This window comes from Dermochelys coriacea, chromosome 3, assembly GCF_009764565.3.
Source record: "Dermochelys coriacea isolate rDerCor1 chromosome 3, rDerCor1.pri.v4, whole genome shotgun sequence".
In the NCBI taxonomy this organism is placed as follows: Eukaryota; Metazoa; Chordata; order Testudines; family Dermochelyidae; genus Dermochelys; species Dermochelys coriacea.
Window position 1 is genome coordinate 7,567,624 of NC_050070.1, and position 24,814 is coordinate 7,592,437.

General features: G+C 42.6%; 1 protein-coding gene across 18 annotated transcripts in view; it reads left to right on the top strand.

Annotated features, from left to right (window-relative positions):
- HMBOX1 (homeobox containing 1) overlaps positions 1-24,814 on the top strand; it is a 154,264-nt gene that overhangs the window by 123,995 nt on the left and 5,455 nt on the right. For all 18 annotated transcript variants that reach the window (XR_006279659.1, XR_006279660.1, XR_005292207.2 and 15 more), the window contains 2 exons: positions 22,214-22,296; positions 23,951-24,046. Coding sequence is in view for 14 of the 18 variants with exons in the window: in XM_038397214.2 (XP_038253142.1) it covers positions 22,214-22,296; positions 23,951-24,046 (179 nt within the window). In the remaining 4 variants the exon portion in view is untranslated. The remainder of the gene's footprint in view (positions 1-22,213; positions 22,297-23,950; positions 24,047-24,814) is intronic.

Sequence of the window (24,814 nt, forward strand, 5' to 3'; positions counted from 1 at the left end):
TGTGCTTTTCCCTCTAATTATATACATCAGAACTCAGTTTCCCTCCTTTTGCAGGCTTTTCATTAATGCTGTGCCATCTAGTGGTAGCAGCCGAATCAACTTGGGAGAACATACCCATTTCAAGGTATTCTGTAGAGGCCTTTTCAAAACGACATCCTTTATACAAGTACAGGAACTCCTCACTTAAAGTCGTCCCAGTTAACATTGTTTCGTTGTTACGTTGCTGATCAATTAGAGAACATGCTTGTTTAAAATTGTGTCATGCTCCCTTCTAACGTTTGGCAGCCACCTGCTTTGTCCACTGTTTGCAGGAAGAGCAGCCCGTTGCAGCTCGCTGGTGGGGGCTTGGAACCAGGGTGGGCCGGCAGCCCCCCTAACAGCTCCCCGTTCCCCAAGTTCCCTGTGCAGCAGTTGCCCAGCAGGCTATCAATTGCCAGCAGTTCAGCTGTCCCTTCCCCACTGCCATGTTTCTGTCTCTGTCTGCCCTCCTTCCTTTTCTTCTGCATTGTAGAGTGAGAGAGTTACCCCTTGAGGGCTCAGGCAATTGCTAATTCATCATTTAGCAGCAAGGCATTTCTTGGGAAATATCCCACCCTCTGACTTCACCACCTCAACCAAGCTTCACAATCATCATTGCTATGTGCAGTATTAGATTGTTTGTTTAAAACTTATACTCTGTGTGTGTGTGTGTGTGTGTGTGTGTGTGTGTGTATGTATGTGTATATATATATATATATATATATATGTGTATATATATATATGTGTATATGTGTATATGTATATATATATATATATATATATATATATATATATATATATATGTGTATATATATATATGTCTTTTGTCTGGTGAAAAAAATTTCCCTGGAACCTAATCCCCCCATTTACATTAATTCTTATGGGGAAATTGGATTAGCTTAACATCGTTTCACTTAAAGTTGCATTTTTCAGGAATATACCTATGACATTAAGTGAGGAGTTCCTGTATGCATTCCATTGCCGGTTTGGAGGGGCAATGTTTTCTTTTGTCAACCATTCTATAAAGCTGGAACATGTTTAAATAAAAATAACATACACAGCTTGTACATGCTATTGTAAACGAAGCTGTTAATTCAGTGATGCAATTCATGCCTGACTAATCTAATCGCCTTTTATGATGAGATTACTGGTTCTGTGGATGAAGGGAAAGCAGTGGATGTATTGTTTCTTGACTTTAGCAAAGCTTTTGACACGGTCTCCCACAGCATTCTTGTCAGCAAGTTAAGGAAGTATGGGCCGGATGAATGCACTATAAGGTGGGTAGAAAGCTGGCTAGATTGTCGGGCTCAACGGGTAGTGATCAATGGCTCCATGTCTAGTTGGCAGCCGGTGTCAAGTGGAGTGCCCCAGGGGTCGGTCCTGGGGCCCGTTTTGTTCAATATCTTCATAAATGATCTGGAGGATGGTGTGGATTGCACTCTCTCAGCAAATTTGCGGATGATACTAAACTGGGAGGAGTGGTAGATACGCTGGAGGGGAGGGATAGGATACAGAAGGACCTAGACAAATTGGAGGATTGGGCCAAAAGAAATCTAATGAGGTTCAATAAGGATAAGTGCAGGGTCCTGCACTTAGGATGGAAGAATCCAATGCACCGCTACAGACTAGGGACCGAATGGCTCGGCAGCAGTTCTGCGGAAAAGGACCTAGGGGTGACAGTGGACGAGAAGCTGGATATGAGTCAGCAGTGTGCCCTTGTTGCCAAGAAGGCCAATGGCATTTTGGGATGTATAAGTAGGGGCATAGCGAGCAGATCAAGGGACGTGATCGTTCCCCTCTATTCGACACTGGTGAGGCCTCATCTGGAGTACTGTGTCCAGTTTTGGGCCCCACACTACAAGAAGGATGTGGATAAATTGGAAAGAGTACAGCGAAGGGCAACAAAAATGATTGGGGGTCTAGAGCACATGACTTATGAGGAGAGGCTGAGGGAGCTGGGATTGTTTAGTCTGCAGAAGAGAAGAATGAGGGGGGATTTGATAGCTGCTTTCAACTACCTGAAAGGGGGTTTCAAAGAGGATGGCTCTAGACTGTTCTCAATGGTAGCAGATGACAGAACGAGGAGTAATGGTCTCAAGTTGCAATGGGGGAGGTTTAGATTGGATATTAGGAAAAACTTTTTCACTAAGAGGGTGGTGAAACACTGGAATGCGTTACCTAGGGAGGTGGTAGAATCTCCTTCCTTAGAGGTTTTTAAGGTCAGGCTTGACAAAGCCCTGGCTAGGATGATTTAACTGGGACTTGGTCCTGCTTTGAGCAGGGGGTTGGACTAGATGACCTTCTGGGGTCCCTTCCAACCCTGATATTCTATGATTCTATGATTCTATGAATGTGTGTACGGCATTATTTATTTATGGATTGCCTAAGTAATAAGGTTTTGAGGTTTCCAGTTTTTTGAGTTTTATTTCTACTTTGGCTTTGTTCTTTAGATGCTGTCTTGCTTTAAGGATATAGTTAAATTAACCTATACTAGACAAAGACCTAGACTAACATCTGGGTAAATCAATCTAGACGTTAAAAAATACTTGGCATTTACAAGTTCAAAGCACTGCACAAACATTAACTAACTAATCCTCACAGCCCTTCAGAGATGTAGATAAATACTAGCTCCATTTTATAGATGGAAAACTGAGTCAGGCGTGAAACAACTTGTTCAAGGCCACAAAGTGAATCGGCAGTAGAGCTGGGATGAGACTTCCTGACTCTGCAACCATTGTTCATTCTTCCACACCCGGCTGCCTCCTCTCCCCTTTCCTCCCCATCAAAAATTGCAGGGACAGCCCATCAATGACAGAGGGATGGTCTAGGTAGCTTCATAGTTCTGCTTTGGGTTATTTTTGTTTCTTCCCTCTCCCCCGCCCCTCATTATTTCTACATTACAGTGGGGAAGGGAGAAAGCCTGACTTTCAACTGGCCAGTAAACATAAGTATGCCTTTCCAGGCTTACAGGAACTGCGTGAAAGGAGTGTAAAGCAGAGAGTGGAAGAGGGGGATGGAGAGGAGGATGAGGAGTTTATACTTGATGAGGAAGCAGAAGAAGGGATTGAGTTGTATGCCTGGGAGACTCTCACAGGGTGTATCTGTGCTACACTTCAGTCATAGGTGTAACTGTACCACACAGACATACCCAAGCTAGCTCAAATAACAATAGTAGTGAAGCTGCAGCAGCATGAGCTAACCACTCAAGTGTATCCCCAGGGTCTCAGGCAGGGTTGTACAGCTTGTGCTGCCGAGGCTTTCCTTTGTTGTTGATTTTTTCCACTGCATGCATCAGATTAAGTGAACTGTAGCTCATGAAAGCTTATGCTCAAGTAAATTTGTTAGTCTCTAAGGTGCCACAAGTACTCCTTTTCTTCCTGTTGTTGTTTCAGCTACCTAAATCAAAGCTAGCTTGGGTATGTCCGCACATGCTGCAGTCACACCTTTGATTGCAGTGTAGATGGACCCACATACATATTAGGGAAGGTACCAACAATCAAAAATAACTAAGCCTCAATAGTTCTCCCCTCTTACGCTCTCTGCTCACCTGGATTGGCCCCATGTCACAATGACCATCCCGCTGGCTAAAGAGGATTGTACCAACTTCCCTCCAATAACAGTCACTGTTACTTTGTGCACTGGCTGCATGGCATAATTAGTGCAGCACCTTCTGCTGTGCACCCAGTATCTGCTGGTGTGCAGAATAAGCAAGCTTGAGTCCCATGGTGAGGAGTGAGCGATGTCTGCATTGACGTTCATTATTAAAAAATTATTCTGCTTATGTGCATTATTACTGTCACTGGTCCAAGCACTAGGCTCTCACCGCTTCCCTGGGGAGAAAGAGATCTATTAGCTTGTGAAATAGGAAAATTCCCTTTGTTAATTTTATCCCATGAGTTCTGGTTTGTTGCAGAACCTTGATATTGGTCCCACGGGAGATCTAAGGGCTTGTCGACACTGCTCTGCAGATCGGGTGACACGGGTGTGAATAGCAGTGCGCACCATAGTGCGGCGCTGTAACACCCCCATGTGGACACTGCAGGAGTGAACTAAAAGGTTCCTACTTCACATTAATGTAATCCTCTTCAAACAGGATTACATTAATGAGAACTAGGAACCATTAATGTAATCCTGTTTAAAGAGGATTACATTAATAAAAAGTAGGAACCTTTTAGTTCATGCCTGCAGCATCCACATGGAGGAGTTACAATGCAACTCTTTGGTGCACTCTGCTATTTGCACCCACCATCACACACACCTGCAGGGCAGTGTAGATGTACCCTGTTTCCTGCCTAGTGTTCAAGAGGGATCTAAGTTTAGGGCTCTGCTTGTTCCTCCCTTCCCAGCCTGGCAACAGAGCAGAAAGGAGCTGGTTTTCAGTCTCTTCACATACTGGTAGAGACAGAACATTGCTCTCGTCAATATGACAGATGCCACTAGTTAGCTCAGAAATTCCACTTGTGTTCCTCAGCTTGATTTTGGAGAAGCAGCATGAGCAAGTGGATAGAACTGGAGCCTGCGGACAGTCAAACTTTGGCCACTGTCTTATGGTGTGGTCTTGGGTGAGTCACTGAACCCTTCTGTGCTTGGCTTTCCCCATCTCTAAAATAATGATCTGCATCACCAGCAGTCAGAGAGGGGGGAATACCTCCTGCAAGATGCCATGGGCCCATAACTCCCATTGAAGTTGATTTGAGGGATCCTCAAGTCTTGCTGTTTTTGCATCTTTTGAAGTTCTGCAGGATCAAGCCCAGTTGGAGGCTCACTTCATTACATGCTTTGAGGCCTATGGAAGGAATGGGAAGCTAATTTATTATTTGCTGTTCATATTTGTGAAGTGCTATTGAGATCCTCCAGGGCAGGCACCTATATAACATATTGACTAAAAGGACATGTCACAGTTTAGACACAACAGCAAGGGCTTTTTACTACTTAAAAGCTCAAGTGCTTGGATCTCAGGGTCACCGCTGTATGTTTTTATAAAATGCAAGAGCAGCCGTATTATTCTTGCTGGATAGTGCCTTCCTTATTTTGGATTACATCAAGCATGTTCCATTTTAGACATGCATACGTTGCAATTAGCTTTCTGTTCTAATCAGTAATGATCAAATCCCAGTTTTTCCAATCAGATTGCACACAGTAAAATATAATACATACTAAAACTTATGTTCAAAAAGCTTATCAGGCAATGCTGTCTTGTAAGGATTTTGCACCTAATGGGTTATTTCTCTTTTGAGGAGAGTTTTGGAGCCTTTTGTAACTTAATTTTCTCTTCTTTTTTTTTTTTTTTTTCAATAAAAGAAAAAATATCTTTGTAGCTAACTATTGGTAACACCTCATGACAATCTGAATTATAGCAGCATTACCTGATACTATAACAATACATTTTAAAATGGACAGCTCCCCATATCGAATCTTGACATTCTCCCATCTTTCTCCAGTACTAGTCCAGACACTTTAGTATTCTTCCGTCCTGCTTATGCAGGTGAGAAGCAGCAAATCTATGATTTCAGCTGAGACCTTAAGAAGAGAGTCCTGTCCTGGCAGCATTGGAATTGATATAGGAAATCAGATCGAAAATCCATCTGTGTTTTACATTGATCGGATGCTTTAGAGGAAGATGTAGTCCCACCCCTTTTTTTTCACATTCCCCCCAAAATAGACATTTTTGGTGATTACGCAGCTATGGGTAAAAATTGATATTCAGGATCAATTTTTATCCTGACTAGGGTCGGTGTGGGCATTCTTATTATTCACATACATATCTAATCCTTCTTAAATCTAAGTTCTTTAGAGTACTTTGTGAGAACCACAAGCTAATTATACAAAGAATAAAGAATTTCCCTTTTATTAGTTTTTAATGTGTTGCTTTTTTAAAATTTCACTGCCAGTCCCTTTGCATACTGAGAGAGGATATAACGGAGCACCTCCTTTACCTGCTCTGTATCATTTGTTTTATATATGACTGTCGGATCACTTTTTATTTATTTCCTCGCTGAACTAAAGAATCCAATTCCTCTCCTGATATCGGAAGTCTTTCCATGCCTCTAATAACATTCATTGCCCTTTTATGGACCTTTCTTATTTCTGCTATGTTCTGTTTGAGAGCCCGTTTGGGTAAAGAGGAGCCGACCAGAACCAATTGCAGTATGCCAGGGGAGGGCATGCTATCAATTGATATCAATATGAAAATATTTTCAGGATTAGTCTCTAACATTTCCTAAAACAACCTAACTTCTTTTTTGCTTTGTTGGCCACTGGTGTAGATTGATTGAGTGTATGTTTTGAGCTGTGCACAGTGATACCTAGGTCTTGTTCCTGAGTACCTTACAGTTAATTTAGAACTAGTTAATGCACAGAAGAAGTTGAAAATTGCTCCTTCCAATGTGCATCATCCTGCGTTTATCTACATTGGACAAATGTTAGTTGAAATTCAGTCATTTGGTTTTTGTTAAGTCCTTCGAAAGTTCCCAACAATCCCTTTAATATCCCAATCCCAAGAATCTCTATTCTTATGTAATTTAAATAGTTTTCTTTGTGCAGACTTTTCAGTCTCCCTCTTTTAGATCCAGGATATTAATAATGTAATAAATAACACTGGTCCTTTTAGACTATAAGCTCTTTGGAGCAAGGAATGTCATTTACTATATCTTTGTAGAGAGCCTAGCACAGTGGGGCCTCAGTCTTATGGAAATCATTAATAATAATGATATGGAACCTTGGTGTACCTCTTTACTAACGTTCTTCTATGCTAAAAATTGACCCTTTTTATCTCTTAGCCAGGTGTGGTTGGTTGGATTTGTGATTAATTTTGTATTTTCATAAAGAAACAGACAATGAAAGATAAAAGGTGCAAGTCATTTACCTTTTTGTGCTTGTTTCCAGTACTGCATGCATCACAGGTTCTCCAATAGAATTATGCAATTGTGCAGTTTTACAACGTGTCAAAGCTGCAAAACTGGACAATACCACATAGACATAACCTGTTTGGTAACAGTAATAAAATAGGGGAAGATATACATGACTAAGGGAAGGAGGGGTCCAAGAGGTAGGGAAAAAGAGGAGGAGTTAAGTAGAATGGAAGTCTGACCGTCTTTGAACCATCTCAAAATTCATTATCTAAACGTATCTAGAAATGTATCTGTTATAATCGCTCTCTCCAGGGATAAGCTGTTCTTTCTTTGGCTGTGAACTCAGACAGGTTCAAATACTGCTGCTCTATTCTGGGTATAAGCCTTACTCTTCCATTTTTGTAAAATCATGCACTTGGTGATCGTTGCAGCTCTCGAGAGCCAATGTCTTTGTGGTGGAGTTAAACCTAGTTTAGCAGGTAAATAACGTAGTATATAATTTTCAACTTGCGTTTGGCTGTTGTCCACTTCTTTCTACAGCTCTTTTAACCAGTTTTAATCTGACAGAATCTTCTCACCCAATGGCTACTTAGTTTCTTTAATAGCCCTTGTAAGGGATCGTATCAAAGGCCTATCTGAAAGTCCAAATAAATTATATATACCAGTCTCCTTTATCCCTTACCATGAATTGTAAGAGGTTGGGTTCCTTCACAGTAGCTTTGCTAACGTGTCCCTAGCATATTGTATTCAGTCTAGATATTTTATAATGATCTTTCAGCTACTGTTTCTATTAATTTAGGTAAGGCTCACTCAGATGGAATTCCCTGGCTCTCCTCAGCTCCTTTTTTAAAGGTGGTACATTTTTGGTTGCTCTTTAGTACTCCTGTATATTTCGCTGTGTTCTGTGAGCAGGATGCTGGAGAATTCAGTGCTTTCCAGCAATGCGGTGGTACTTTATGTCCTAGAGAACAGCAAATACTACTGTTCAAAAAACTGCTTTGGTTTAACTTTCACTCCTTGGCTCCTTTCCAATCTGCTTAGACTTCTCTGAGAGAACTTATCAACTCTGACCTACAAAGTAGAGTCGTGTAGAGTCCAAGTTCATCTAGGGAGATCTCTGCTTCTCACAGTGAAATCACCCAGCTCTGCACAGGGTATTATCTTCAGGGCAAACCTTGCTTAAATGGATTAGAAAATTAACCTCTTGTGTGTTCTAGAAATAACTGTAAAGGAATTAGCAAGCAGGCTAGCATCTTGTCACCTTCAGTTCTGGGGCATCTTATTGTCAGCAGTTAGATGCGAGGCAGTGGAATCCAACTCAATGCATCACTTGGGTTCATTCGATTTTCATACCATTCCTCTCCTAGAAACTAGCTTTCCTGCAAGCTCGTCTTTGAATAGAGTCCCAAACCCACACCAGAGGAAATAAACTATCTAGCAGTAAATGCAAGATACTTGTCCAAGCAACATTTGGAGTTATTAGCAGGAGAAATTGGGAAATTAAGTTCCTGATTAAAACTCTTCAGAGAGGTTGTATCATGTATTTATGTAAGCTCTGTCGGGGAGTGGAGTACTTTAAACAGGGAGGCAAAAGGATGCTGCATTGGAGTATCCTATGGGTTTTAACTGCAGAGCATCACTGGGGCTGCTTTCTTCCATTTTATGTCTTATACAGCTGCTGGGTTTACAAAGGGGGCCTGTTTTCTCTTGATGGCACTTGTGTAACCCCCACGTTTTGTTACATTTTTAAATTTGTTTCCAGCAGCATGCACCTTATGCAAGGTGCTGTACAAACACCAAAAGCTTATTTTGTGTACAACAAAGAGGATGACAATAGGACAGGGAGCTACACAACATACAAGTAAAGTGAGCGCACGCACTCCCGCGCCCTCCCCCACTACTCCATAATCTTCTGTTAATCAGCTGGTCAGTTTCTTGTTGGCAACACCACTCTCAGTAGTGTGGGTTGTGAATGCTGGAGGGAAGAATAGACCCCCTCAAGAGTTTTGGCTTTTCTGTTGAATTGAGTATGGGGGGCAGGGCGGAGGTCTAGGAAGAAAGAGAAATCCTGTGATTTGGAGCTCAGGCCTGGGAATCGGGAGCGCTGTGTTGTGTTCGTGGTTTTGCTGTTGCTGATTTCCTATGTGCACGCCCCTTAGCTGCTCAGTTTTCCTATGTGAAAAATTGGTCTAATACACAGCTATCTGAGAAAGTTGGCGGGAAGTGATAGTCTTTAATGTTAATAAAGGGCTTTGTGACCCTAAGCTGGAAGGTTCCTTAGAAGTGTCAAGTATTTTTACAGGATTTATATTAAGTAACGTTATTACTCTGAGCACCCCCATCTTTTTCAGATGTCTTGTTTTTGTAAGTAAAAGGTTAATATAAATGCAGGCTATAAGAGTGTTTATCTCCTGCCCATGGGGGCAGTGTACAAGCGATAGCTTTACCATATGTTACAAACAAGGTGTTGCTGTTACAGTCCGAACTAGATAGTTTAATCCTGCATTTTGCCAAGCACCTTTACATGCCACCACATAAGAAGTGGCCTGAACTGGTCTTTTGAACCTGTGTATAATCCATTAATGACTTCCAGATGTTATCTGGCCTGCAACTTTACCTTCCGACTGTGATTGCTTAAGCTGTCCCAAGCTAAGCAGGGCTGGGTCAGGTCAGTACTTGAAAAATGGCAAAGGGAAACCTAGGACACTGTGAGGAACGGGTGCTGGTAATTCAGCAATAGCGCACTCCGTGTTGACAGCTCTCATGATTTTATCATGAATCTCACTATATTTGGTATTTTTCTTAAACCCTTAACTCCTGGAGGCATGTGATGAGGTGAGCATCTCAGCTTTTTTTTTTTTTTTAAAGCAAATTTCTGACCTACAAGGTTGCAGAGAGAGGCTGAGAAATGTGACCATAGTGAACCCTAAATGCTCAAAACCCAGAAGGCAAATACAAATACGCCCCCCCCTTGTTTAAAAAAAAAATCATGATTTTGGGTTCCTTGTTTTTAAACTCTTGTAATTGGCACTACAGAACTCCTCCTGACTCAGAACAGAACTTTATGCCCCTATGCAGTTTTGAAGGCAGGGCAGGGCTGGGCTGGGTTGCCAGAATGACTGTGTTCCAAATGTGACATAAAACATATCTTGTCGTTAAAGATTCCCGGGCACTTTTTGCAAGAGCTCTGAATGAGGTTTAAGACAAGTAATCCACTGTTACCCTTTACTATAGTATCCAATCAAGCCCTGAAAACTTGCATTCACTGCTCTGACGAAATGAAACCTTTAATGATCACAAGTGGTCAGGACCTCAGTTTTACCATACATCTCTGCAGGATGGTACCTCCAGCAGCAGAATACCCACTAGACTTTGGTGGTGCATTGATTCGTCAGGAAGGGTGCCATTGCTGAATTGGCAACACCCCTTTCTGCAGCACTTAGATGTTCCTTGGAGGTTCCCTATCCAAGAACTGACTCTTCCTTGACTTAATTTATGAGAACTAACTAATCCACAGCAAAAGGCAGTATAGCTGGATAACTATATTTGGGGGTAGTTTAGTAACACTTGCACAAGGTTTAAAGTTTTGAATGAGTTCCTTGTTTGATGGGCGTCTATATAAAGGTCTCACTTGTTACCCTATTAAATCTTTGCAAGAGAAGCTTATGCACAGAGGAGTTAATATCAAGGTACATAAATATATCTGAAGTGTATAGTTCCGATGTTAAGTAACATATATATCAAGTAAATAAAGCAATAAGACAAGCTATAATGATTCCTACTTAGGTGCATTGTTAAGCACAGCTTTCAAGGTGTATCGCCCCAGCTAGTTGTGAATTATTACAGAATAATTCACACTTTATCAAGTCTTGGTGTTTTATCTACTTGCAAGCTTTAAAAAATTTCCTGTCCCTTTTCTTCTCTTTTTGTCTGTCAGTGGTTCTGTACATATTTGTTCTAGGAACCAGCAACACAGTTAAGCCAGGGGCCTCTCTCAACAATTTTAACCACTGTCTGCATTTAGTGCCTTCAAGGTGTTTTAACCACGAAGGACCTCTCTGTTTCAAATGTTTAATAATTGAGAATCTTTCTGTTGAGCAGAAAATTTCTGTGTTATCAAAAATATTCTAATTACCATATTCAATTAACAGAAAGAATAAATTACGCCTTAAAATTAAATTAAAAATGTCTTAGTTAGAATAAAGAATAATTAACAATTAGAGAGTAGTTACTTTGACAGTCTGATGCTATAGATTAGGAAGTGAAGATCACCCTCCGAAGGCATGAGACTTTCAAAGTTATTGTAAGGTAAATTCAGTTTTTAAACACATTTTGAGATAATTTTAATAGTTTGATAGAACTTTCCTGTGCTTGAAACTGCTGTCAAATTAGTGAGGAGAAAAATATTTTAAAAATACAGTTAGTCTTATAGTAGCTTTGAAAGTCTTTGCTTTCTCATGCATTGCTACAGGAGATGCATTACCTGTGCCTAATCTACAATATCAAACTATATGCATGCTGGGAAGCATTTCGTAAATCGCTGTTTCTCCTGGGAGATCCAACACTTATTTGTAGTAAAGGAAATTGTAAAATCATGGTAAATATTTTTTTTAAAAATCTTGTGAAATTCATTATATATATAAAGTATATTAAAATGTAATGACTATTTCATCTATCTATGGTTTTCTAAATAACCTGCACCCATTAAGATCCATCCTCCACACTCATTCCTTCCATGAAAAGAGCTACAAGAACTTTCTGAGACCTGGAAGATATGCTGTTATAGTGAGACACTCAAGAAGCTCAAAATATGTAGTTTATCCAAGAGAAGGTTAAGAGATGCCTTGATCATAGTCTACAAGTCCCTTTCTGGGGACGAGATGTCTGATGATGTCTCTTTAGTCTCACTGAATAAGGCATAACAAAATCCAATGCTTGAAAGCTGAAGTTTTTTTTTAAACAGTAAGGGTAATTAACCATTGCAACAAATTATCTAGGAATGCAGTGGATTGTCCATCTCTTGAAGTCTTTAAATCAAGACTGGAGCTCTCTTTCTAAAAGATCCACTCTAGCTCAGCCAGAAGATACGGGCTTGATGAGGTTCTTTGGCCTGGGTTATGCAGGAGGTCAGACTTAAAGGCCAGGACTATTATGATCATTTAATCTACAAAGACTCCTAGCTAGATGCATAGATCCTGCAGTTGCAGACAGCAATAGAAAAACCTAAGATAGCTATAATTACCAACTATTTCTCTGTGTGGAAGCCACAGTCTAGGAGCCTCCCACAGGACTACTCTCGTCCCCATTTGGGAGATTGGTAGCTCTGGCATCTCACTGACCTCAACTGCAAAATTGACTAATGAGGAGAGAAATGGTCTTTAACACTAAATAAACAGTATTGCCTCATTTGATAGATATTGGCGAAAGGAACTATGGTCGTGTGGTTAAAGCACTTAGTGGGGATTCAGGAGATCTAGGTTTGAGTCTCTACTCTGCTACAGACTACCTATATGACCTTGAGCAAGCTGTTTAATCTCTTCATGTCCAACAAGCGGTGGTAGCTATGTCAGCAGGAGAAGCTCTCCTGCCAACATAGCGCTGTCCACACCGGCGCTTAGGTCAGTGTAACTTATGTTGCTCGGGGGGTCGCTTCCTCACATCCCTGAGTGACATAAGTTATACCGACATAAGCTGTGGTGTAGACCTAGCCCAGGGGTCTCAAACTCAAATGACCACGAGGGTCACATGAGGACTAGTACATTGGCCCAACAGCCGCACCACTGACCACCACCACCACCCCCACTGCTGCCCTGGCCCAGCCCCCACTCCACCCCTTCCGTGAGGCCCTGCCTCTTCCCACTCCTTCCTTGCCCCCATTCCAACCCCTTTCCTGAAATCCCCACCCCAACTCCGCCTCCTCCCTGCCCCAGGGGGAGCAGGAGGGGTGCAGGGTGCAGCAGGGGGTTGGGGTACAGGAGGGGTGTGGGGTGCATCGGGGGCTCAGGGCAGGGGGCCGGGGTGCGTCAGGGGCAGGGGGCCAGGGTGCGGGGTGCGTCGGGGGCTCAGGACAGGGGGTTGGGGTGCAGGAGGGGTGCAGTAGGGGACTTAAGGCAGGGGGTCGGGATGCAGGAGGGGTGTGGGGTACAGCAGGGGGCTCAGGGCAGGGGGTTTGGCTGCAGGTGGGGTTTGGGGGCGGGTCCGGCGCTTCCCCTCCCCCAGGTCCCGGCCGCTTCCCGGAGGGACGCAGGGGCAGGGCAGGTAGGCGGGGAGCCTGCCGGGCCAGAGCCACTCTAGGTAAATGCTGTGGGGGCCGCAGGGAGCTGGCGGGCCATAGAAAATTACCCCTCGGGCCGCATGTTTGAGACCCCTGACCTAGCCAGAGACATGCCACCTTGATGAATACACTAATGAGGCATAAAGTCGGCAATTCAGTTGAAGCAGCTGGCAGAACTTCTGCGCTTGTTTGGAAAGCAGAGTGTGATGTGGTTTTCAAACAGAGTAAACGTGGAGTTTAAATTTGTGGCGGCCTACGGCTACTGAACACAACTCGGGCCTTGAAAAAAGAGTATGTGTCTGGAAGCAGGAGGACTGCAGGAGCATGAACACAGCCCCTTGTGGGACAGGCAGTTTATATCCATCAGCAATAACCAAATGGGAGCTGGTGTTGAGGGATTGTCACTCTCTCCCTCCCCTGGACAGATGGTGGCTATAACACAGGGCGCTGTTCAGGCTCCAGCAGGTACCCAGAGACCCCCACAGAAGATGGAATATTTCACAGCTCAAAAGCTTCCTTGACGAATAGAAATGAATTGCATGTGGAAATGATTAGGTATCCTGAATCCCAGGCTGCTAGAGTGGCACCCTGTACTAATAGTTCCAAGCCATGGGTCTGTTTGGCAGTATTGGTGTTTCAGGCTTTTGAAACTAATACCCTAGACCCCCTCTCCTAGCCCCAGTAGTGATGCCCCAGCGCTGCCCATCCTTACACTGCTAAGGAGCTTAGGTTACTTCAAACCCTTGTCTTTCCAATAATTAGAAGTGGAGCAATAAAACTCCTACTGTGGATCAGTGGGATCACAACAGAATGGGAGGCTGAGGGCATTAGTTGGTGTATACAAGATCTTGGCCTGGAAAACTGAACTCTAGAACTGAGCAAAAAGGTTGGCAGCTATTGCTATAATTCAAATAGGGGCACCTTGGTGGAGATGTGTAAATGTACATTACAGAGCCCTGGGCTGAGATGGATTCTCTGACTGTCATTGTTCTAGGCACATTATCCCTGAAAGAGAGGTTTTCTCTGAATCTGCAATTTTTCTAGACTTCAGTGTTATTGAAATGAAACTGCTTCAAGGATATCTCCATTCTTTCCAATCTTATGGATTCTCATTTCATGTAAATTATTTGGCCACTTTTCATTTTAATTCTTTACTGTCATTCTCTGCAAAAGAGATCATTTGGTTTCTTCGCTGAAGGTGTTCAGTGATTACTCGGCTGACAGCTGCCCTTTGTCTAGAAAGCATAATTCCTTTGCAGGATTTAGTTGTGCCTGCTTAATCACTATTTTTCTTATATCTTCTAAGTTTACTTCATGGCTTTTCTTCTGAAGTTTTAGGGAACTTCCAGTATTGTGAATGGAGTGTTGTCTTGTGGTTACAGCTGTGAACTAGAATTCAGGATTCATGGGTTCTGTCCCTTTCTCTGGGGGAGAGTGTACTCTAATGATTAGAACAGGGAACCATAAATGAGGACTCCTGAGTTCTTTCTGGGCTGTGGCAGGGAGAACAGGTGGTGGTAACAACCAGGTGCTCCTGGGTTCTGTTCACAGCTCTGCCACCGGCTTACTGTGTGGTCAGTGGCAAGTTCCTTAATGTCTTTGTGCCTCAGTTTCCCCATCTTTGAAATATGTATAATAACCCTTACCTACCTTACAGAGATATTGGGAAGCTTTTAGGGCTTGTCTACATGACACCAGCAGCGAACTAGGGGGATGTGATTTTGAGAGTACTCTAATGTATTGGATTGTAACTGTCCCATGTAGATCCTGTTAGCTCACTCTGAAAAAGTACCTAGTGTGTGGTAATATAGTCCTTCTGCACCTTGTATGCAAGCCCTTAGTTTTGTTTTGTTTTGTTTTTTGTATTATGGTGTCACCGATAGGGCCAGATGAGATTGGGGCCCCGAAAGAAGTGGAGGAGGGTGTAGATGTGGCATACAATATTTATAAACCACTTTAAGATCTTTGCATGAAAGGTGTTACAAGAGTGTAGTTTAGTATAGTGGGAGTGTGGTTTTTACTGTTAAGGTTGCATAAAATTTTCTATTCTAACCTGTTTTTCATTGCTTGTAACTTTCCGAGATCTTCATCTTTTAGATTGGAAAATTTCAGTCTGCTCTGCCCGGAGTAGCTGACAGAATTGCTCTATCAAAGTATAAAAGCTGAACATGGTGGGGAGAAGGAACATTGGGGATTATGAATGTTGATGAGAGGAGCTGTCCATGAGACTGGATGTGGAGGAAAATGTGAGTTGAGTTAATAGGAGGGGCAGGAATGGAGTTGTACCAGGCTGTTAGAGGCTTGATGGGTGAGTGGAGGGAATTCAGATGTCGCATAGGGTTTGAGCTAGAAGGGGCTATGGACAGAGGGTGAGAGACGTGATCTCTACTAATGCAAACCACCCTGTGGTTATTGTGCCAGATCTGAGAGTGAATTTGTCCATTTAAGTGTGAAGCAGGAAGGTTCTAGTTCTGCTTTAAACTTAAATCTCAACAATCTTAACTGAGGAGTTGCTCCCAACACCTCCTTAATGCCCACCCTCACCACATCCTGTGCATCCGCCATGAAACTTTGCTATTGGCATGTCATTTCCTCCTCATGTTGTGAAAAGGGTTAGCTTGTCCAAAGGAGCCTGCTCCCACTCATCACAAAATACTGAACCTGAGTTCTGTTATGGGTAGCAAGCATTGTTTCCTTTCCAAGGCACTGGAGCCAGCCAGAACATATGGTAGCCTGCAGCTTGTTAATAGTGCATTCAGTGTAGCACGTAGCTATGGGCTGAATGAGAGGCTCGCTAATGGCTTCTCTGTTTTCTTCTTTATTAATTTATCTCCCCGTTTCTCAGATGCAGAGCTTTTCCTGCATTTTTACGTTGCTTTTGTTTGCGTTTCTTTACTAAGCTTGGGCATCGTCCACCAGATACAGGGTTGTGGATCATCCAGTGCGTACAGGAGTACAACATCAGGCTGTCACCTTATGATTTTAGTACATGACAGTTTTTCCCTGTCTTTCTAATTTCATGGGGTTTGTTTTATGTATTGTAGATTTTTGGCAAGTATCTGTAAATGAAATAGAGTTCTCACAGGAAACCTAATACAGCTATTAATCTTTGGGCTAGATTCCCAAGGGGACTTAGGTACTTAACTGCCCCTTTAGGCACTAAAGTCCAACATTTTGGCATCACTGGCATTCACAAACCACCACCATTCAGCTGTCACCTAACCCTGAAGGCATCTAAAGTCCCGTAGGCACCTACATTTCTGCAGATGTATGTGCGCACTGCCAACTAATTCCTGACACTGCCGAACAACTCGGCACCTAGCTCATGCCTAAGCCCTGGTGGGTTTCTCAAAGTAGCCGTTCCTCCACCTGTGTCGCCTGATCCTGCAGGCATGTTCTCAGCACACCCAATCCACGAGGAGTAGGAAGGAGGATGGTGATAATGTTGTCTCCCTTAGACCCAATAGCCCAGTGGATAGAGCATTCACCTGGGATGTGGGAGACCGAGGTTCAAATCCCCAATCAGTGTTGGAGCAGAGCTTTAGGTAGACATTGGGCCAGAGAGAGCCTAGTGGTTAGTGCACAGATTGCAGTCCCTTATACTTCAATAAGAGAGATTGTGACAGCCACACCACGCAATAGCCTACACCCCACTGGTTAGTATACTCACCAGTGAGATGGGGGACCTGGGTTCAAGGCCCTGCATCTCATCAGGCAGAGTGGGGATTTGAAACTGGGTTTCCCACATCTCAGATGAATGCTCTAACCACTGGGCTATTTGGTATCAGTGTGGCAGTGGTAGAACCATCACAATTTTTCATAAGAAAGGGCTGGCTTAGGAGCCTGACTAGAGAGGGAGAATCCCGAGCAGAGGCACCTAACTCCTTTTGAGGGGTGGGACTTTGGCAGCTCCCCACTCAGTGTCTTGGCTTCTGTGAATCTCTTGCCTAGGCGCCTACCTCTTTCCGTGCGTTGCACAGGGACCGTAGGTGCCTAACTCTCAGTTGTGAATTCTTCTAGGCAGCAGGGTGCCTAAAAGTTAGGAGTTGCAACTCCCAGCGTCTACGGCTATGTCTACACTGTGCACCTTACAACTGTGGGGTAAGCAGTGTGGCCACTCGTTGTCACCAGGAGAGAGCTCTCCCAGCAACAAAATAAGACCACCCACAACGAGGGGCAGTAGCTTTGTCGGCGAGAGAATGGCTCTTGCCAACAATGCGCTGTCCATACCAGCGCTTTTTGTCGTTAAAACATTTATCATTTGAGGGGGTGTTTTTTCCAACCCGATTACTAAGCCTAACTAGTTTTAAGCTTTAATAAGAGAATTTTAGGACCATATATCACCAACTTAATCAAGCAGAAGTAAAGCAGAGAGAGCAGGATAGAGTAACAATCAGTTACCCCGTTCTGGGGTATAGGTAGGCTGTTTTTGTCATCAGGTCCATGCTGGTTCTCTCTGATAGGGTCCTGCTTGGCTGCTGCTCCTCCAGCCCCCTTTGTTTATACATGCGTCCGTTACACCTTGTCTCGTAACATCAAGCAGGAACACGTTATTAAAACTACCTTATTTATAACCATTCCATTCTAAATATATTTCATACACATATAATAACTAACTCCAAATCCTTCTCACTCATCGTTTTTTATTTATCCTGCTAAAACTCTAATTGGTACCGCCTTGTCTATTTTTTTAACCAGCTGTCTTTTTATTGCTTTTACATATTCCATTATTTCTTAAAACAGTTGTATTATTCATACTTGTCTGCATCTTGTGGCCTTGGTTGACTAGTCATGTCCAGTCAGAACCCATCCCCCCTCGTCTGTCTTACTAAGGAGAGTTGCATTTGGCTCTAAATAAATCACACATTTGTCTAGTGTGCTTGGCCCTGTTATCTACACCGACCAACAGTCCACTCTAGGTAAGACACAAACCAGCTTCATGATTTTTTTTAGCCTTTGAAGTTGTTTTACCAGTGTTTTGAGAGCTGTGTCATCAAGATACTTACAGGATGCAACAAATTCCTTTACATTTTCTTATTACACTATTAAATATATAATATGTGTTTTTCTAACACAGTTCATTATACATTTCTTTACACTTTCTTTCCTTGTTATTCCCTTTTCGAAGAAAGTCCTGTACAAACACAATCCCCGCAAACAGGAATTTGTAAGGGAGGACAGTTCTATGCTGAATATTCCATGGTACTATATATCCAAGGGATGGTATGTTTCAAAGAATGAAAATTGCATTGGTTCCAGGCCTGGGAAATTGCCAAATCAAATAAAGCCCTGCAGCCTTTGCTGATGCTTCTAGGAGTGTCCCTGCTGCTGCCTGCATAGAATTTTAGAGGTGGTGAGCACCAGCAATTCCCATTGAAATCAATGGGCCCAAGTCTGCGTCCTTGGAAGTTAGTGGCCAAACTTGCCCTGATTTAAGATAGAATGGCACCTGGCATAGTATGGATTGTAGATATGTAGTTTCTCAGGATTTAGGCCCAGATCCTCAAAGGGAGTTCAGAGTTGCAGCACTCAGCATTGCAATGGAATCTACAAAGCTGAGCTAAGCTCCATGGACAATGAATGGAGAGAGATGGGTGCTTTAAGAATGGGATCCTCAAAAGCCAGCACATTAGGTGGCTTCCTGCCTAAGCTAGTTGCATGCAGACAAGATGGGTGTGTCATGAGCCCCACCCCTCTCACAAAGTTAGGTGCCTAAATCCAGGCTGCAGAGAGGTCCCTATCTCTGCTTGCAATCTACAGCCTGGAGCCCCACTCCTGGAGCCAGATGACTTAAGTGCCTAACCAGTTTCTTGTGAGAATGAGCTAAGCAGGCACCTAACTCAACCCCAAATAGGAGGAAGCGTCAGTGATACCTCCTTTAGCCCAGTGGTTAAAGAACTCCCTTGGGATGTAGGAGACCTGGGTTCAATTTCCCCTTCTCCCCATCAGGCAGAATCCTACCTCTGAATAAAGTGCCCTAAGCACTGGGCTATTCTGATGTGGGTCTCTCAGGGTCTCCTGTTCAAACTGTTTCACTTTGGATAAATACCTAAATAGACATCGGGGCAGAGAGAGAGAATGACACTGTATCCTAGAGGTTAGGAACACTCATCTGGGACTGAGGAGACCTGAGTCTGGTCCCCCTGCTCCGGTGACTCTGATTTATCCCAAGTGGAACAACTTCAACAGGGGAGATTGAGGGAGAGCCACATGAGAATATCTCATAGCCCAGTGATTAGGGCACTCACCTCAAAGGTGGGAGACCCCTGTTCAAATCCTTTTCTCTACAGCAGGCAGAGGGGGGCATTGAACGTGGGTGTCCCACATTGCAGATGAGTGCACTGGGCTAAGCATTATGATGGGGCCCCCACTGCTGCCTCCTCCTCTGGCCAGATTTTGAATGGAACCCAGTCCAAAAGGCATGCTCGGAGCTCGCCTACCAGATCAGGTCCCGCAGGCGAAAGAAGTGGGCAAAGCCTATCTTCCCAGGCTTTGTGGGTCATGTTGGGGCTTAGGCAGGAAATAGACATTCGTATATCTAGCGGTTCCTGAACTTTTTGCCTGCATGACCCCATTTTCAGCCTCCCGTGAGCCCAGACAGCATGCAGGATGCCATTACCAAATGTTATACTCTGCACAGCCTGGCCTTGCATGCACCATACCCGCAAGGCCATGCTGTGTGGAGCAAAATGGCGTCTGTACACTCGGGATTGCCACAACCCCATCTGCTGATGGCGCAACCCCACTTGGGGTCATGCCCCCTCGTTGGGGAACTGCTGGCTTAGCGTGAGACTACAGTGCGCATCTCTGAGTGCAGAAACATAGACGCCTAGGAGACTCGCAGCAAAATTGTAGGCACTGAGTGAGGTTTAGGTGCCTACAGGATTAGGTGGCCGCCAAGCAGGGGTTCTGTGAATCTTGGTGGAGCCCAAAACTAGGAGTTGTGTCCCTATGTTTGGGATTTAGGTGCCTACGCAGACATGGATCTTAGTCCTTAAGAGAAACTCTCAACAAGAAACCTAGAAGAGGGAGGGAGAGAGAGAGAGAGAGACAGAGAGAGAGACAGAGATGGTATTTAGTACCCAAATCACTAATTTCTATATTCTGCCCCTCACTTAAAAATGTAATTTCAATGGTTGCAGTTGCTCTGTAAGCAAGCAAATCAAATGGATGCACATTAACAGTACTTCTTGCTGTGCTAATGAGCAATTTATCTTAATCAATGAATAGCAACCCACAAGCAGGATTCCGCTTGTACTTATAGCTGTAACTACAAATTACAGAGTGAGTAGCAGGATGGAAGGCAAGAAAAGAAAATTCAGGCTGGACATTTACAAAAATTTACTTACAATAAGGTTGATTTGACTGTGGAATAATCTCCAAAGCGAAATAGGGGGAACGCTGTTAACTGCAGTTATTCAAAGGTAGCTTGGAAACAAAATATTACAGGGAGCAAAATCATGCTTTTAAAAGAAAGATGACTTAAATTGGTTTCATTTATTTATATATAGCATCTTTTAGCTGAAAAATAAGGATATATCTACTCTATGAAGTTATGCTGGGAGCAGATGCACACAAAGATGCGATGGTGGGGTGCGCACATGCATGCATGTGTGTGTGCTGTCTCCTTAACGAGTCCACTGCTACATAGTCTCCTGGTAAAAATAAAAACAAAATTTGTTCCCTTAAATACACAGCAACAATTGTAAGAGTCCATTACCAAGCTGACTGAGGAACTTTTGTAATTCTGACCTTTACTTTTTGTAAAATAACCCCTACAAAAATATTCCTAGGATGCAAACTGAAAAGAAATGAAGTGATCCCTGCATAAGGGTCTGAACCAGCACTATTGACTTCAATGGGAGTTTGATTGGGCTTACAGGTTTTTAATCAGTTTGTTTGAGCTTGTTAAGGCTAAGGAAAACATTTCTAATAGTAAAATTATAATTTTATAGCAAAACTGTAGGTATAGTAAAATAATTATCAAAAGCTATAGCACTAAAATGTTACATTAAAATAGTATCTTATTATCCTATAGTAAATTTACAATTATTAAATTAAAAATATAATTTTAAAAGTGCATACTAGAGTTAATTCATAGTTCTTAGAGTATTACTATATCGTTCTGCACTCTCAGAACCCTTGTAAGAAAACCACTACATTCTCCCACAGTAATGACTCAAAACAGCTGTAGTTATGTGTTTCCTGGTAAAATGTGAAGATTCTGGTGGTCAGTGTGGAAGTAGGTATGTAGTGAATGAGAGATGCTTACTGAATCCTGAGAATCAACATAAATATTGAACATTGTGCACTGAATGAGACGGCTCATGCAGAAAAAATAGTATGTTATCACATAATGGGGGGTGGATCACTTGATGTACCTGTGTTCTGTTCATTCCCTCTGGGGCACCTGGCATTGGCACTGTCGGAAGACCGGATACTGGGCTAGATGGACCTTTGGTCTGAACCAGTATAGCCGTTCTTGTGTTCTTAATTAAAGGAGTAGTAATGCCCCCTAACTGTGGGTTTTCCTACCATAAGATCTTCACTTTGCAGTAGTATCTTTGGTATTTGCCGCATTTTCTATTTCCTTATACATACTCACTTGCTATAGGGAACAGTGCAAGTGTGGCGGTGACATTTGGTTATCTAAGGCAATTGAAAAGGTTTTAAAGGGGAACTGTGTGTTCACATATAATACATAAACATGCACATACTGTTTTAACATAAAACTTAATATGTCTGTATTGTCCCTTTAAGACCAGTGCATTTACTAGCCATTGACACCTTTTAGTGAAGCTGTTTTGGTGCAGGTTTTAGAGTAGCAGCCGTGTTAGTCTGTATTCGCAAAAAGAAAAGGAGTACTTGTGGCACCTTAGAGACTAATAAATTTATTTGTGCATAAGCTTTCATGAGCTACAGCATCCGATGAAGTGAGCTGTAGCTCACGAAAGCTTATGCTCAAATAAATTTGTTATTGTTATTTCTCTGTGGTGCCACAAGTACTCCTTTTCTTTTTGTTTTGGTGCATTCATGTTTTGATTTCTGAAAAACTTTTTTTTTCCTGAAGTTACTTCAATGAGAATCAATATCCTGATGAGGCAAAGAGAGAAGAAATTGCAAATGCCTGTAATGCAGTTATACAAAAGCCAGGTAAGGACCTGATTGTGCTGTTCTTCTCAAAGGAGTCTGCAATTAGATTTCAATATCTCCTGCTAAATTCAGCAAATCTCATTTTATGGCTTTTACTAACAATTTAGTGCTCTCAACTAGTAGTAAGTTTTTCCTAGAGTGCTATATGGCTTGTGTCATTCATGCTGCTGTACTTGGATGAACATGAGGGCTAATATAGTTTTCAGACCAAAACACTGATGTCTGAAAGTTAAATTTCTACTAATTTAAAATAGTAGAGAGATAGATGTGAAGTTCAGCATCAAAACATTTCATATATACAGGATCATGTGGAGTATCCATAGGAAAGGGAACAAATTTCAGAGATTTGCATTCTTTAAAGCCAATTATTTTTAGTTTACTTTTACAAATATGTGCGCTTCTTATCTGAGGATCTCAAAGCCCTCTACAAAAGTGGGTATGTGGCATTATCATTATTATTATCTCTTCTTAAGGATGGAATAATGTAGGCACAGGCTGTGACTTGCCTATGATCACATGGTGTATCCTTGGCAAAGTAGGGAGCCCTGGTCTCCTGATGTCCAAGCTTCTCTGTAGCTTCTAGACATCAGCCTGCCCTGTAAGTTGTGTGTGTTAAATTGGAGGACCTCATTTCCCTCCCCCCCCAGCATCTTCTCTGTTCTTCCTGCTCCCGTGATGGTAGGAAATGAGAAATCGTACCTGGGACTGGAGTGTGGGTATCTGGTTTAGTTTGAAGCAGTGAGCCCACCTGCCTTTGCTTAGTTGAAATAGTAAAACATACCCAAACCTTGCAGATAACACATTTGTTTGTTTAGAGGCATTAAATGTAATGCAATAAACCCAAAGGAGAAGTAAAGAAAAGCTAGGACGAGACATCCTAACGTGTGACAATTTTAGCATTAATGACTATAACTAGTAGGGAGGCAATCTAGTCTAGTGGATGGACCACTGTATTGGGGGCTCAGTATCCTGGGGTTCTATTCCCAGCTCTGTAACTGACCTGCTGGGTGATCCTGGGAAAGTAATTTCCCTGTTCTGTGCCTCAGTTTCCCCATCTGTAAAATGGAGATAATGATAGCAACCCCTTTCGAAAACACTTTGAGATCAGCTGATGAAAAGTGCTATATAAGTTGTTGTTATTACTATTACTAGATCTTCTCTCTGCCATCCCCATATCTCACTTCTTATTAATGTTTACTCCCTTTTCTATGGCACTCACTACCTGTGCACCTCAGACTCAGTAACTAACTTAGCCTCACATTATTCCTATGAGGCGAGAAAGTATTATCCCCGTTTTACCTGTGGAGAATTGCGGCACTGAGAAGTGAAATGATTTGCCCACGGTCATGCACAAATTCTGTGGCAGAGTTGTGAATTTAATCCTAGTCTCCTGAATCTCAGTACCTGAATCAGAAGAGTAGCTTTGCTCTGTATCACAGTTTAGGACTGAGCTGGCTGTAGTTGCAAAGAAAAGCCCTGTGTTTCATTTGTGAACTTTTCTTATGAAGTTCCACTCTCTAATGCTGTCTACTCTAAATTTCAAGGGTTTATCACAGGGCAGGGATCTGCTGATCTTATATGCATGTGCAAAGTGTCATCCATACCTGTGAAACCCAGTAAACAACTGTGTGTTTTCTACTGTATATTTTCACAGGCAAAAAGTTGTCCGATTTGGAACGAGTTACCTCCCTTAAAGTGTACAACTGGTTTGCCAACAGAAGAAAGGAAATCAAGAGAAGGGCCAATATCGGTAATGTATCCGAGAACCTGCTTTCAGACAACCTGAAGGGCTTAAGTAGATAGGCCAGCTCGAGGGAAATGGAGAGTATAAGATTGAATTCTATTAATGCAAATGGCTAGGAGCTCCAAGCATTTTTAATAGTCAGTTAAAGCACCTTTTAAAATAAATCTTTCATCTTCTCAACATTTCTAAACTATCATCGGGGACTCAGGTACAAATGTCAGTAGTAGGACAGGAAAAATGATTCAGTGCTTGGATGTCACTAGAGGACCTAATTTCTGTTTTAAGTCTGAATCTGATCAATATAGAAGGATTCGTATTTCCCTAACATCAGATTATTGGCCCAATCCCATTAGATGTCCCAAATGAAGCAAGAGAAGCAGTAATTTCTGCACTGGGGATAGGGGAAATTCAAGATGTACTGAGTTTAAAACCTTTAAAGTGTAGTCCCACTCTGAAAAGTGTCAGGGGGAAGGGGGAAGCGATTTTTTAAAAAGGGGTCTTTGTGTGTAAGTTTCTTGCTTCAGTAATGTCTAGCTCAAATGTACTCATTTTACAAGTCAAAATGGTGTTTTTTCTTACTGCCAACCCTGTAAGATTCCACTGAGATCTGAACGTCAAGATGGGTTCTTTACATCTCAAATACCATCACCGTACCAAGGATTCTGCAGGCCAAATTCTTCCTTCGGTTACCCCTGTGCCACCTATTGCCTTCAGTGGGTTTGCAGAGCCATAACTGATTGGAACATAGTAAACAATTCTGTTGACGGTGTGCAA